This window comes from Notolepis coatsorum, assembly GCF_963971535.1.
Source record: "Notolepis coatsorum genome assembly, chromosome: 11".
Taxonomy (NCBI): Eukaryota; Metazoa; Chordata; class Actinopteri; order Aulopiformes; family Paralepididae; genus Notolepis; species Notolepis coatsorum.
In genome coordinates, this window is record NC_140175.1 from 21075312 (window position 1) to 21090743 (window position 15432).

At 43.1% G+C, this 15432-nt stretch overlaps 1 protein-coding gene across 1 annotated transcript in view; it reads left to right on the forward strand.

Moving 5' to 3' along the window:
* LOC311237531 (zinc finger SWIM domain-containing protein 6-like) overlaps positions 1-7671 on the forward strand; it is a 125970-nt gene extending 118299 nt beyond the window's left edge. The window contains exons 12-14 of the mRNA XM_084325461.1: positions 886-1049; positions 1884-1965; positions 3203-7671. Of these exons, the coding sequence (XP_084181587.1) occupies positions 886-1049; positions 1884-1965; positions 3203-4077 (1121 nt within the window). The 3' untranslated portion in view covers positions 4078-7671. The remainder of the gene's footprint in view (positions 1-885; positions 1050-1883; positions 1966-3202) is intronic.
* Positions 7672-15432: the final 7761 nt, after the last annotated feature.

The following is a 15432-nucleotide window of genomic DNA, read 5'->3' on the forward strand; positions in this document are numbered from 1 at the left end:
ACATTAGACCATGTTATATAAAGTTAAAACCGCTACATGCATGTAGCTTAACCGATTGAGTTGTAATGTTTCAAGTTTCTTTAATAGTTGTCATACAGAAGTACAGAATACTTTTGTACAAAATGCTTCTTACTGTTGCGCTCCAGAGACTGTGCATGACAAGATAAGTATGAAATAAAAACATAGTAAAAATTAGAAGAAAAAAAAAAAGAGGTCACAGTGTTCAGTTTAGACATATGTACAATGTTCGTAGACGTAGTTACCATACAATATACAATACTGTGCAGTGTACTAATATACAATACTATATAGTGCAAGGCATAAATGGACGAGGTGCAGTTTAGGTACAATTCACAGTAGGTGTACGAGTTGTAGTGCAAATCCTTTATCAATAAATATAAAGTGTAAGTGTGTTTGTGTGATCTAAAGTGTGGAGAGTGGGTGCTGCAGTGTGTTGTTTGTTTGAGTGAGTGTGTGTGTGCGTGTGGGTGTGTGTGCTGTGTGCATTTGATGGTTGTTGCATACAATGTATCAAATCGGCAACTGCCAAGTCAACAGTCGAGCGGCATTCTGGGAACCCAGGTTTAGTTTAGTTTAGTTTACTCAGTTTATTTGATCAGGGAAAGTGCATATCAATCAACAGTTATACATTTATAAATGAATACAAATAAAAAAAACTGTAAATATGCCAACATTAGCAGGGTTGCTAGTTTTCTGTTGTAGTCCCTGGATTTGATGACGGGTGTCTTTGACCAGCGATCGACAGACGTCTCTCCCGGTGTTTGTTTACATTTCATGGAACGACGGCGTGCACTCGCCGCTGAATACGTGTTTATTTTCTAAAGTAGCTCTAACGCTGTGTCTCCGTGTCCGCCGCTCTCTCAGGTGACGCTCGTAAACTAGAGACAGTGTTGGAGTCCATCCAGAAGAACATCCACTCCTCATCTCACATCTTCAAGCTGGCCCAGGACGCCTTCAAGATCGCCACCCTCATGGACAGCCTGCCAGACCTCACGCTGCTCAAAGTCTCCCTGGAGCTGGGTCTTCAGGTAGCAGAGACACACATGCACACACACATGCACGCACGCGCACGCACACACACACACACACACACACTTGATTTCCAAATCATATCACGCAACATAATAATATATATGGTTTTAAGAAAAAAGATTAAAGATTATTATTTAAAAATAAATTTTGGTACGTTTTACTTATCTGTAGATACTATATCTATATCTTTTTGAATATACCTGCATATAATCATTTTTTAATATTTATAAAAAATAAATAATCCTTTATTTTGTATATACATTTATTATTTGAACGGCTTAAGGCTATATCTGTACTTGATGTTTGTTTGTTATGTTGCATATTTAAAATAAACTTCAATCAATAAAAAAATATACCTACTTATACACCTGCATATAACCCCTACAACTAATAACTATAAGCTGTATGTACCGTATATATATTTTTATTCTTACCATATAATATATTAGTAGTATATTATATATATACATCTGTCTCTGTACATACCTGCATATAATCCTTTTTACATATATGTAGATACTATATCTATATCTGTACATATTCCTTACCTACTAGTGACGCTGCTGGCCAGTATGACTTACTACCATAGTGTCTTTATACCTGTATCACTGTACATATTAATATTACAACTCTGTACATACATCTGATTAGCACTATCACTCAGTAGAGTACTCATTTATATATTTTATACCCAGTTTAATCATCTGTACATTGTATATTACTAATTGCACTTTACTGTTACATTTGCACTCTGGTTACATTTTAATACATTTTAATCTAATCTAATCGAATGTGATCTGATCTGATCTTGTGTTCCTGTTGTTCTGCAGGTCATGAGGATGACTCTGTCGACGTTAAACTGGCGCAGGAGGGAGATGGTGAGGTGGTTGGTCACCTGCGCTACTGAAGTTGGTGAGTTGCTGCACAGTCTCCTCCTGCCGTCTGTGGTCACCGGCTCAGCCCTCTTCGTGTGTGTGTGTGTGTGTCTTTGTGTGTGTGTGTGTGTGTGTGGACTAAGCCTTGTGTCCAGGTGTGTGTGTGTGTGTGTATCTTCTATGTAGACTAAGCCTTGTGTCCAGGTGTGTGTGTGTATGTGTGTATCTTGTCTACAGTATGAAGACTAAGCCTTGTGTGTGTGTGTGTGTGTGTGTGTGTATCTGGTCTCTGTAGACTAAGCCTTGCTCCGCTCTGTCTCCAGGTGTGTGTGTGTGTGTGTATCTGGTCTCTGTAGACTAACCCTCGCTCCTCTGTCTCCAGGTGTGTGTGTGTGTGTATCTCTGTAGACTAACCCTCGCTCCTCTGTCTCCAGGTGTGTGTGTGTGTGTGTATCTCTGTAGACTAACCCTCTCTCCTCTGTCTCCAGGTGTGTGTGTGTGTATCTCTGTAGACTAACCCTCGCTCCTCTGTCTCCAGGTGTGTGTGTGTGTATCTCTGTAGACTAAGCCTCACTCCTCTGTCTCCAGGTGTGTGTGTGTGTATCTCTGTAGACTAAGCCTCACTCCTCTGTCTCCAGGTGTGTGTGTGTGTATCTCTGTAGACTAAGCCTTGCTCCGCTCTGTCTCCAGGTGTGTGTATGTGTGTGTATCTCTGTAGACTAACCCTCGCTCCTCTGTCTCCAGGTGTGTGTGTGTGTATCTCTGTAGACTAACCCTCGCTCCTCTGTCTCCAGGTGTGTGTGTGTGTGTGTATCTCTGTAGACTAAGCCTCTCTCCTCTCTGTCTCCAGGTGTGTGTGTGTGTGTATCTCTGTAGACTAACCCTCGCTCCTCTGTCTCCAGGTGTGTGTGTGTGTATCTCTGTAGATTAACCCTCTCCTCTCTGTCTCCAGGTGTGTGTGTGTGTATCTCTGTAGACTAAGCCTCTCTCCTCTCTGTCTCCAGGTGTGTGTGTGTGTATCTCTGTAGACTAACCCTCGCTCCTCTGTCTCCAGGTGTGTGTGTGTGTATCTCTGTAGATTAACCCTCTCCTCTCTGTCTCCAGGTGTGTGTGTGTGTATCTCTGTAGACTAACCCTCGCTCCTCTGTCTCCAGGTGTGTGTGTGTGTGTATCTCTGTAGACTAAGCCTCTCTCCTCGCTGTCTCCAGGTGTGTGTGTGCGTGTGTGTGTGTGTGTGTATCTCTGTAGATTAACCCTCTCCTCTCTGTCTCCAGGTGTCTACGCGCTCGACAGCATCATGCAGAGCTGGTTCACCCTCTTCACGCCCACCGAGGCCACCAGCATCGTGGCGACCACCGTCATGTCCAACAGCACCATCGTGCGCCTCCACCTGGACTGCCACCAGCAGGAGAACCTGGCCTCCTCCGCCCGCACCCTGGCGCTGCAGTGCGCCATGAAGGACCCGCAGAACTGCGCCCTCTCGGCGCTGACGCTCTGCGAGAAGGACCACATCGCCTTCGAGACGGCGTACCAGATCGCGCTGGACGCGGCGGCCACGGGCATGAGCTACACGCAGCTGTTCACCATCGCCCGCTACATGGAGCACCGCGGCTACCCGGTGCGGGCGTACAAGCTGGCCACGCTCGCCATGGCCCACCTGAACCTCAGCTACAACCAGGACACGCACCCGGCCATCAACGACGTGCTGTGGGCGTGCGCGCTCAGCCACTCGCTGGGCAAGAACGAGCTGGCGGCCGTCATCCCCCTGGTGGTGAAGAGCGTGAAGTGCGCCACGGTGCTCTCGGACATCCTGCGGCGCTGCACGCTGACCACGCCCGGCGTGGTGGTGTCGTCGGTGCTGCACCACGGGCGCAGGAACTCGGGGAAGCTGATGTCGCTGGACAAGGCGCCGCTCAGGCAGCTGCTGGACGCCACGATCGGCGCGTACATCAACACCACGCACTCGCGCCTCACGCACATCAGCCCGCGGCACTACAGCGAGTTCATCGAGTTCCTGGGGAAGGCGCGGGAGACGTTCCTGATGGCGCACGACGGACACGTCCAGTTCACGCAGTTCATAGACAACCTGAAACAGATCTACAAGGGCAAGAAGAAACTCATGATGCTCGTCAGAGAGAGATTTGGTTGAGAGAAAAAAAAACAGATCGAAAGATCGATTAGCCCTTCTTTCTTTTTTTTACTTGAGTCTGCCTTCTTGTCCTTTTTTTAACGTCAAGGGAAAATGACTGCATTGAATAAAATTCTCACATCTTATTGCTTTGATCTTTGGAAAGTTGGATGTTTTGGAATTTGTGGAGATTGGGATACGTTTTCCTGGATCTGGAGCGGGAGTTTTAACCCCGCCACGGACGGTTAGGGAGGTCGAACGTTCTGCCGTGATGTCGTCATCAAACGGGAGCTCCGCCCCCCACAATGCTGTTCAGAACGCAGTTTCGGCTCCTTGTGTTTTCGGGGGGAACTTCCCTCACAAAAGGCCAAAGTCCCAGACTATACTTTCACTTGGTAGAACAAACAACAACCACTCAAATTGTAGCCAACCCCTGTGTGTGTACATGATGGCGTTTGTTGGGTGATGATGATGTGTTGGCGTTTGATTTGCCTGTCAAAATGGCGTCTGCGTTTTTCATTCAAATGGTTACTCCCCTTAAATTGGAGCCAACAATGAGGTCTTTGCATCTAAACGTTGCCCCGAGTCTCGACTACAACCGTGTGAAATCGGATTATTCTTTCCGTTTGGGACTTTTGAGTTTTTAACCAAAAGGCAATGGGTGCGCCGTCACCTATTAGGAATTCAATGCGGCCAAAGCTGCGCAAGTGTTCTGCTAAAAAAAAAGGCAGTTTTCCACGATCGATTATAATGTATCAAGTGATTACAGGAAGTTGCTGTAATCCACTAAAAAACTAAAGTTTTGATTTTTTTTCTTTATATTGTAGACCATCTCACAGAGGTGGAATATGCAATTTAAATAAATATTGGCTCTACCACCGATTATATATACCGGTGACGGCAGAAAAAAACGTTGGACCTCCCTGCTGTCTTCACACAGCGGGACAAAGGAACTGACCGTTCCTCTGGAACGAGAACGGGTACATTTTGGTTCAAAACCATTAGCACTTGAAATAAAGGTGAAATAAAGTGGATTTGTAAAAAGAAAATAAAAAAAATAAGATTCTATGAATCCACAACGTCGGCCTCCCGCTCGCCGCCTCCGGAGCTTCCCGTGACCGCCATCCTCTCCGTGACATCACAGATTACATTCTCTGTGACGTCATCATTAGCGCGTACACACTCTTAGAACGGGTGCGCGTGCGCCCCCCCCGGGGTGGGATTCGAACCCCCGACCCCCGGCAGTGTTAGCGCCACACCGTGCTCGACCTATCCTTCGAGCACCGCGCGGGAACCACACGAGTGTTGTTCATATTCTTAAAAGATTTCAATTGAACCGTCCAAACCTTCTCGGAATAAGATATGTGAATTCTGTTTTTAGGGGTAGATTTTTTCCCTTTTTTTTTTACAAAAAGAAAAATGAAAGAGGAAAAAAAAATGAAAAAAGAAACGACTGTAAACAATAAAACACCACTCGGTATTAATGTGTATAAACATATTTAGTTTGCAAACAGGAAGAAAAAAAAAAGATGAAAATTGTCATATTGTGGACGTTTGTGTGTTTCCCTTTATATGTATGAATGCGCGCGTGCAAGAGAGTGAGAGTGAGTGAGAGAGAGTGAGTGAGAGAGAGCAAGAGAGAGAGAGCGAATGTGAAAGAACTAAAGAGAAAACGGAAAAACAAAAAATCTTTTGGTTTACACTGAGTATATGTTGTCCAGTGGCAAAATGTCCGCCGAGCACCGCCTCCCGTTCCCTCTGATAAACCGCCTCCCGTTCCCTCCGCTAAACCGCTTCAAACAGCCTCAAAGAGACGAAACGGCTTTAAAACCAAACGGAGCAACTCCATCCGACGTGACAAGTACCTCTTATTAAAAAGGACCCAGCTTTACCCCCCCCCGCCCCTCACCCCCCTCCCCCACCACCAACCGCTCAGTGTAGTTCCAAGTGTGTGTCGACACTTAAAGGAAAAGAAAACAAACAACCGACGACCGGAATCCAGTTTCTGAGTTGATTTTGTATTATTACTTTATTTAAAACATTTTTAATTTAGTTTTTTCTTCTCTATTAGTAACATCGACCACCACCACCACCACCACCACACCTCTCCAGGCTGTTTTGGCTTCTTAGTGATGTTCATACAGGCTCTTCACACATTGAACAGGACATTCTGTATGCTTGTTATAAACACACACACACACACACACGTATACACACACACACACACACACTCCCACGGGGAAGAAAAACACACAACAACACAGCAACAAACTGTCGTTAGTGCTTGCGCTTGTGGAAACTTAGCAACTGTCAACATACATTCTCAGGGATTTCTAAGAAAAAAAAGAAAAAGAAAAAAAACAACAACAAAAAGCGGACAAAAATGACAAAAAAGAAAGAATGAAAGCATTTTATTGTACTGTATATATGATAGTATATGTCTGAATATTGAAAAAAAAAATGTATACGTTAACTAATTTATGAAAGAATATTCTATGTGATGCAAAATACTTGAAGCTGCAGTACCATGGTTTTTTTGAAGACATATCAGAAGGACTTCTTCAGGGGCCAGGCTTGGGGAGCCCGTCTGCACAACAGGAACTGGCCTATTGCGAGACAGGAAACGGGACGTGTATTTTGTATCGTCGTGCAGAATATATGTGTTCTCCAGTTGTACACACGGAAAAACTTTTTATTGGGCACCACAGAAGAAGAAGAGGAGGGGGGGACATTTAAAAAGAGACCTTCCGAGGAGCCAGAAGCAGCAAGCCTTAGCGTTGGAGAGAGAAGAAGAAGAAGAAGAAGAAAAATGTCAAGAGTGCACGTGAACTCAGGCCCAGTGCCTATGAAGCCGTATACAACGTCGATGTGACGGAAACCCTTGACTCTACTAATAATCAGCGTATGGATACGGTGAAGTGAAATCTGGCCTGACCACGCCCCGCTTCTCCTTCCGCAGTGATTCAGTCACACACTCACACTCACACAAACACACAAAAAAGGAAGCTCAATTTTTATGCACAACGGACGTGTACATGCCTCCTCTTCTGCTGACATCTTGACTTTGTGCAGGACAGAAAGTTGTAGAATCTCGACTGTTCCACTTTTTTACGCTTTTTTCCGTTTTTGTTTTTATTTTCTCTCTTCCTTTTTAAATGTTTTTATTTCGTTTCCGTTTTTTTTGTTTCTCTAGAATTCCTCGAACAAGGACAGCCTTCTTTCTTGCCTTTGTCTTAACGCTTTAAAATAACCAAATGGAAGTTCTAACTACCAAACTTTGTTCATTAAAATGAAAAAGCCAACCCTTGACTTTGGTTACAACTCTTTTTAGTGTCTTTTAATTTCTAGCTGAACGGCTCCTGTACTCTGTGCTTTAAAAAGCCTCCCCCTTTTCCTCTTGTTTTTCGGTGAAAACTTCATTGTCTCGTGTCCCTCGCTGAGAGGTCTGTTTGGTAGCTCCTTTTGTTTAGAAACGGAATATGCTCCATTTTATTTATTATCTTAGGTAAACGATTGTACTTCTTCAACCTTGTCAACATGCTCATTGAAGTTGAAATTTAAGATTTGATACGCCGATATCAATTTATTTATGTAACTAAATCACTGTTTTATAAACTTGTTAATGATTCAACTTTTTTTTTTGTTTTGATTAAAATTAGTTTTTTGAGAGGATCTCAATGTCTGCTGTTTGGTTTTTCTCCATAAGACCTTAGGTGCTCAAAGCGCTCGGTTGAGAATTTGTTTTTGTCTCGTTTGTTCCCGAGGGCGATGACGGAAATGCGTGTGAATTTGTCTGGAAAATTACGTCTTTTGCGAGGAAAACGGCAGAAGAATATAATTTCTGCTCATTTGTTTCCCTTTAAAAAGTATTAAGAGAGAAATGGAAGATAAGATGTTCCTTTATTGATCGGTATGGGCAAGGTAATAGTAGAAAGACATAAATATAGGCAATACAATCTGAATATAAAAATGATGAGAAAATTAAACGGTGTAAACAATATAATTAACTCTGAATATAAACATGAGATCAAATAAACAAAGGTGCAGATAATAATAATAATACATTTGATTTATAATGCACTCTATATCTGGAAACCAAGTCTCATGTTGATGAGTGTCTGACTCTTCAGATGCTGTCTGCGATGGATCTCTGAAGGTAGTTAGCGAACCTTCAAGAGGAAGCTGCTTGTGACGGGGGGTTTGTCAGTTGGAATGCGCAGTAGGGCATCGTGGGTATTCTCTCTCACTCCATACGTCTGTTACCCAGATCCATGAGGGATACAGACTGAACCAAATTGGGGCGTAGAGTATGACTATAACAATATATTATTTCCAAGCTATCTGACCTCCTGGGGGGTCATCAAAGAGAAACGGGCTATTCTCCTCGCTCCACAATAGGCGGAACGAACTTCCCACCACAGTCGGGACAGTTGAAACCTGGCCAATTTTCTACCGTAGGCTAAAAACAGTTCTTCAATCAATATCTGAAATATAAACATTTTATAATTAAATTAAATATAAATGATATTAAAGGTCCCATGCATTGCTATTCCTTGCACTATTTGGGCAACTTTACACAATTCCTGTGAGTCTATGGAACACATCTGTAAAGTTTTTTTCAAATAAATTCATTGTTTTTTTTTTATTTCTAATGAAGTACTCAAAAGCATAATTTTTCATTTCAGGCTGTTATTGGATGGGCTCCGCCCATAAGCGCTTTGAGTGACAGTCACCCACACAGTCTGTGAGTGGCAGACAGAGAGATTGAGGGGGATATTAATTAATTTCGCCGCGGGGGGGCATAATCCCACGGGACAATGCATTGGTAACTTGTTTCAAATGACAATATATACCCCTGTGATTATTATTGCACGGATCGGAATATGGGCGTGCGCGTGGGAGCATGTAGGGCTGGGCGATATGGCCAAAAACGTTATCGCGATAAAATTATAAAATTATTTTCATATAACTCGATATCGATAATTATCGTCGATATAATGTCTGTCAAGTTTAATTAACTTATTATGCCCGGCGCCGATGGACGGGCTATTAATAGACTTGTTTTTCTGCTGCGAATGTCTCGAGTTGATGTCGTCATCAGTCCGCGCACGTTAGCAGTTAGCCAGAGCGAGCAGTGTATCCCATGACAATGTACTAGTAAATATCCCTAAAATACTCTGTTCCGCCCCAATACATTGCAACGACGTCCACCGTATACCACACACTACTATAACCGTGGCATCAGAATTCACGCCACATACATACTCTGCACGTAAATATATAAAATAGCGCCGTTCAAGCTAATTATCCTAGCTAGCCAAACTATACCATTGCGCCGTGCAAGCTAATTATCCTAGCTACCCATGTATCCAAATGTCCTAAATATCCCTAAAATACTCTGTTCCGCCCCAATACATTGCAACGACGTCCACCGTATACCACACACTACTATAACCGTGGCATCAGAATTCACGCCACACACATACTCGGCACGTAAATATATAAAATAGCGCCGTGCAAGCTAACTATCCTAGCCAGCCTTGAGTCCTAAACCAAAACAGTAGCGCATCTGGAGCTGTGGTGCGTAAGCACGTCATCACGTAACGTTGGTTGTTGTTAGTGAGTGTGTTGAGCCGAGGCTGAGCGGAGCCAAACTTGGAAAATCGATATATCGAAACTTTGCGACCACGTTTCATGTTTATTTCGAGGAAATAATTTATCGCGATATTTATCGTTATCGTTTTATCGCCCAGCCCTAGGAGCATGTGCAAAGATATTTTGACAGTGATTATGCGAGTGCTCCCGACTGAAGAACCACACCAGACCCGCGCGCACACACATTTTACACACACTCCTGCGCCGCGGTCCCTCTCTCTCCCTCTCTATCTCTCCCTCCCTCTCTCGCTCGCTCATTCTCTGCGGTCTGTCGCTGTTTGAGGAATTAATTCCACTCGCTCTGTTCCGCTCTGAGTGAATTCCACTCGCTCTGAGCGAATTGTTGATTGTGGGCGGTGACTACAACCACAGAGCCAATCAGATAACAATCAGCTCCTTGCTACGTCGCATTGCGAGTCAAATCAGAATGACCTAATTCTCTGGGGGAGGAGATTGTCTTAACTGAATTAGAGGAATCCGCCAATATGGTAATTAGAGACACAGACCCATTGATACTAACCCCTATTGCTATAAAACAATGCTAAACACTGGAAAAAGCCATTTATAATGCATGGGACCTTTAAAAGATACATTCGAAGGGGAGCTCCAGTAGCTCACCGCATATCTCGGCGCTATTTCTGCGTCGGGGAAAACCGTGCTCGTCACGGATCTGGGGGACACAAGTTCGATTCCCGGACCCGCCGTCATTTCTCAGAATGTCTTCCCCTGCTCTACATCCCATTTCAACCTGTTTCTGTCGGTCATGCTTGACCAGAAAAGCGATAAACGCTAAAAAATAAAGTAAAAAAAAAAAAGATACATTCAAAAACGAACCGTACTATTATGTACTTTACTACTAAACTTATACAACTACCTATCATGCTAATAATATGTCTATACTACTATGCAATCAGAGTTTGACGAACAACACCACTGACCCTTAGCTGCCAGAGTTGTACCCCTGCTGCTGACTTGTTCACAGTCTGTAAGTCTCTGGACAAAAGTGTCAGCTGAATGATTAAATGTATTTCAACTATATAGTTTTATTTGCCCTTCGTTCTAAATTATTTCAGTTCTTGTTTTAACACCTCATCTTCCTCCTTAGTCTGGAAAACAGTCCTGCGATTTATTGGCTGAAGTCGGATCTCCCTCATCCTCCATGTTTGTCTAATAAGCAAACTGTGTTATAAATGTCTGGAGGAAGGTAGAAGACTGGAATTTACGTCCGTGAGGAAGTCATAATTTCTCTGACTGCTTCCTAGTTTTACTTCCTGGTAATATGACGATGGGATTGGCTGTGTTCCTCACCGCACTTCCTGTCCCTTATTGTCAACAGCAACCAGCCAGGGGTCTGTAAAGGCAGGAAGCTCTCAAACACAGGAAGTTTCATTTACGAAACTTTAAGGACCACTGAAAGGTTGATGGATGACCCTCACCCTGGGGAGGTTTCTGGCCTATAATTCACTAAATGGGTGTTGAGTTATTGAAGTACTAATCTCAACCACAGGAAAAAAGGTACATAATGTACGTTATGTTATAGCCATACGTAATATAATATATGTACGTTTCGTATCGGCGAAAGTAAAAAGAAAAGTGAGTTCTCTCACCACTAGACCAAGCCACCCACCCTGATACAAACACAGTAATACTATGATGATCGTTTGTTTTAACGTTAATAATAATAATACACTTTATTTGTATAGCACTTTCCATGCAGAAATTGCAGTTCAAAGTGCTTCACAGCAGTAAAAAAAAAAAAAAAAAAACAGGCATAAGCGAGCATAAAAGAGGTAGCAAGGTATGGTAAATCACAGTTTTTCACATTAGGATCTAACATCCCAATAGGCCTCTCTGTTTACGGTTTCATTCCGTTTAAAAATAGGCAGTAATAAAAATGATAAAAATAGAATAGACAGACAGACAACATTTTCCATTCTTGTCTTTCCCAGTTTACTCTTGATCACTCTTGTGTTTTGTGGTTCAGTTAAGCTTTGCTAAAAGAGAGCGGGTCCTGCTTGGTTTTGGATTTACTACCTGGACATGTAATGTAGTGCTGCTGGGTGGGTGTGATAAGTTCTTCTGACAATCAGCCTGGACAGGAACCACACGGTTGAAGCAGCAGGGCCTCACTTTGTGTTTGGTCCAGGAAGATAAGAGTTGACCCACACACGAGGAAAGGTCTCCTTGCAACACCGCAGAAGTTCAGAACCCCAGACAGACAAACCGGTCAGAGTTTCATATTGGAACTTCGACCAATACCAGTCTATTTCTATGATTTAATTGATGCTCCTTGTTTAGAGACTGGACGGTAACCAGACTTAAAGGGGAACTACGCGCATTTTCATGAATTTCTCTTCCAGACTTTTTCTTGATGGTATAATCTTGTATCACCAACCGATGCCATGTGTGGGTCTGTGTGATGATAATTCTCTCTATCTTTCTCTCTCTCTCAAATCCAAAAACTAGAGTGATAAACCTCACATTTGTGATGTCATCAAGTATAAAGTCTGAAGCTGCCCCACAGACGATGCAAATGTTTGTGAAAGATTTAAGATGACACCCAGGGGAATGTTCTGAGTTCATAGCTACATTTTCTGATTCAGAACTGAGACCACTACTGGGGGCGGCTAGGTGGTGCAGTGGGCAAGGCGCTCACCACCAATGCAGGAGACGCTGGGTTCGAGCCCAGCTCTCCGCATTGCTATCAGCTTGGCTGGTCGTTCATATTAATACAATTGGCAGTATTAGGGGGTGGGAAGCTGATGGGTGGGGATCGGACGTTGTGGACAGCGACTCCTACAGGTCGTTGGTGCGCCTGCGCAGCAGAATCAGGAAGCGACGGGGGCGGCGTGCCCTCCAAACGTAGACCCCCGACGCTGAGAGATCGCGCTGTGCAGGTGAAAAGATGCAACAGCTGCCTCCTCGAGTACCGGAGGGGACACGTGATGCAAGGCTTGGTCCACATTGCAGCCGGCTTGTGGGAGGCATGGCCTAACAGCGTTTGAGACAGGGGAGGGTAGAATTGGACGATACGAAATTGGGATGGGAGAAAAATAGAAAATGGGAGAAAAAGTAGATAAAAAAAAGAACTGAGACCACTACTATAGAATAAAGTAAATTTTGGATATAATATTCACATATATATATTCTCTGGGTCCAACCAAATCTGTCTCCCATTCATTGTCAATGGAGCAGCTCCAGACTTTATATCTGATGACATTGCAAGTTTAAGTCTTACTTCTCTGGTTTCTGGGAGAGAGAGCTTTGGTTTGTGGCTCAGAGAGTAGCTCATGTTCACAAATTGATTGAACATTCCCTGGGTCGTGGAAATAACGTTGTAATTCTTAAATATAGACAGAGTTCCCCTTTAAGAGTTGTTTTAGTCACACGTCAAGTTATTGCATGTTTCCTCTTCACTATGAAGCACATCGTATTCTACTTCCAAAAACCCAATTTCGTCCCATTTTTTGGGGGTAGCAGATTTTTCTAGAACTTGTGTGTGTAGCGTGAGCGCTACCTCTTTACAGAGCAGTTACTGTATATGAGTGAAGTATCGATTGAATCCAGAAGTGCTCCTCTGTTTCCTGATTCTATTCCTGGCTTCAGCACAACCCCAGGTCCACCTTTTAGGAGGCTACTAGTCTGTACCTACAGGCAGAGAGACCGACTCTGGGCTCTCATAACACACATATTGTACACACACATTGACGCATACAATACAAAAAATAAATAAAAATGTTTACATATCTTATTTGTACTTTATTTTCCAATTTTTTTCCCTCGTGTTTTTATATTCCGATCTAATTTCTTTGCCTATAATGTATGTCTTTCTACTATTACATACTGTATACTCTTAACAGACACATGGAGTGTGAGAGAATACCCACGATGCCCTACTGTTCCAACTGACAAACCCCTACTGTTCCAACTGACAAACCCCTACTGTTCCAACTGACAAACCCCGTCACAAACCAGCTTCCTCTTTAAGGGTCAGGGTCACACTAATCCCACCTATAGTGGGGAACGACAACTACCTTCAGAGATCCATCTGGAGAGTCATAGACCCTCACCGGCACCTTTGTTTACACTGTTTATTTTTCTCATATTTTTATATTCAGATCTAACCATTGATGGATCTTTTAATCCATCAATAAAATCAATCAATCAAACCTTATTGCCTATAATTATGTATGTCTTTCTACTATTACCCTGCCCATACATGTACCCCCTCCTCCCCTCTCCCCATGCTGCTATGACACCCAAATCTCCCCAAGGGGATGAAGCAAAAGGAATATCTTATCTCCCTCATTTTCTTTTTTTTAAACCTAAATTTTAATTTGCTAATTTTTTGACTTACAAACATCAACATCAACAACATTACAACATTACAATTGACAGACAAAATTATAAGAAAATAACATCTAAATCAAGTAAAAAAAAAAAGACATAAATAATAAATAAAAGTAAACATATAGTGACATGGGGTCATCGGTCCATTCATAGTTTATTTACATTTCAATTTATTTTCTTTGTTTCCTTTTCATTCTTCTGTGATGTCGTTTCTTTTTTTCCTATATTCCTCCCATTTCTCCCACGGGACCCTCATTTTCAATGACACCGAGGGTATTTATGATAGCATCATCGATTACAGAACATTCAATCATTTAAAGTAAACGGTAAAACAAGAGCAGTCGTACATTCAAGAACATAACCAATGAATGAAAGTATAGTACAAATAAATAAGACAATGGGGAGCAGGTCAAGGAAAACAGTTCTGTTGTTGATTAATAATAAAACGGTTACAAGTTGACAATGTTCTGTTGTTTAATAATAATCTAAAACAGTTACAAGTTGACAATTAGATTAATGAATAATCTAAAGCGCGGCCTAGTGAGACAAAAGTGCAATATTCTAGGTCAGTTTGCTGAGATTCCGTGACAACAGCTGCATCAACACAAAAAGCAGTCTTTCCGAGAGCAGTCCTGGCGGAGGCCGTCTGAAGCACCAGCCAGTCATCGGAGCGAGTCACACGCAGACCAGATTTCCATTGCAACATAGCTGAGATATAAGGTGGTAATTTACCGAGTAGGGCTTTATAAATATACAAGTACACATACACACACACACACACACACACACATGGCATGCGGGATGTACAATAATACCGTATTACCTTTCTGCACCTCCCTCAATACCACCATGACCTCAGGCTAGGCTAAATTCTAGAACAGAATTGAATACTGACACGCACGCACGCACCACACACACACACGCGTGCGCGGAATGATATCTGCGTCAATGAGAGCGTATCCTGTATACATAAATAGCCAGGCCAGAAGGGAGTTTTCTGAAACCCCATCTGTGTATCTGGCTTCAAAGATAAACCAGATCAGCCTGATAGTTATACACACCCTGGCTGGACCACCAGACCACGGTCCCATTCCTCCTACCACTGTTCCCAGCGATGCCATGGACTCCCCCAGCGTCCAGCCAGCCAGCCCGCAAGGGAACAGGCAAACTCTCTCTCTCCAGACCCTCATTAATAAGCTGGAAGCACAAACTGTCTCTGGGCTCGTACACTCTGCATGAAGCCTCGGTGCTCGGAAAGATTCAATGACTAGCATTTCTGCTACTTTTCTCCTGCCGCTTCGCCCATAGATGTTAGAGTTAAAGTGCCTACGCGGACAATATTGCCATATTCAAAGATATGAACTTCATTGT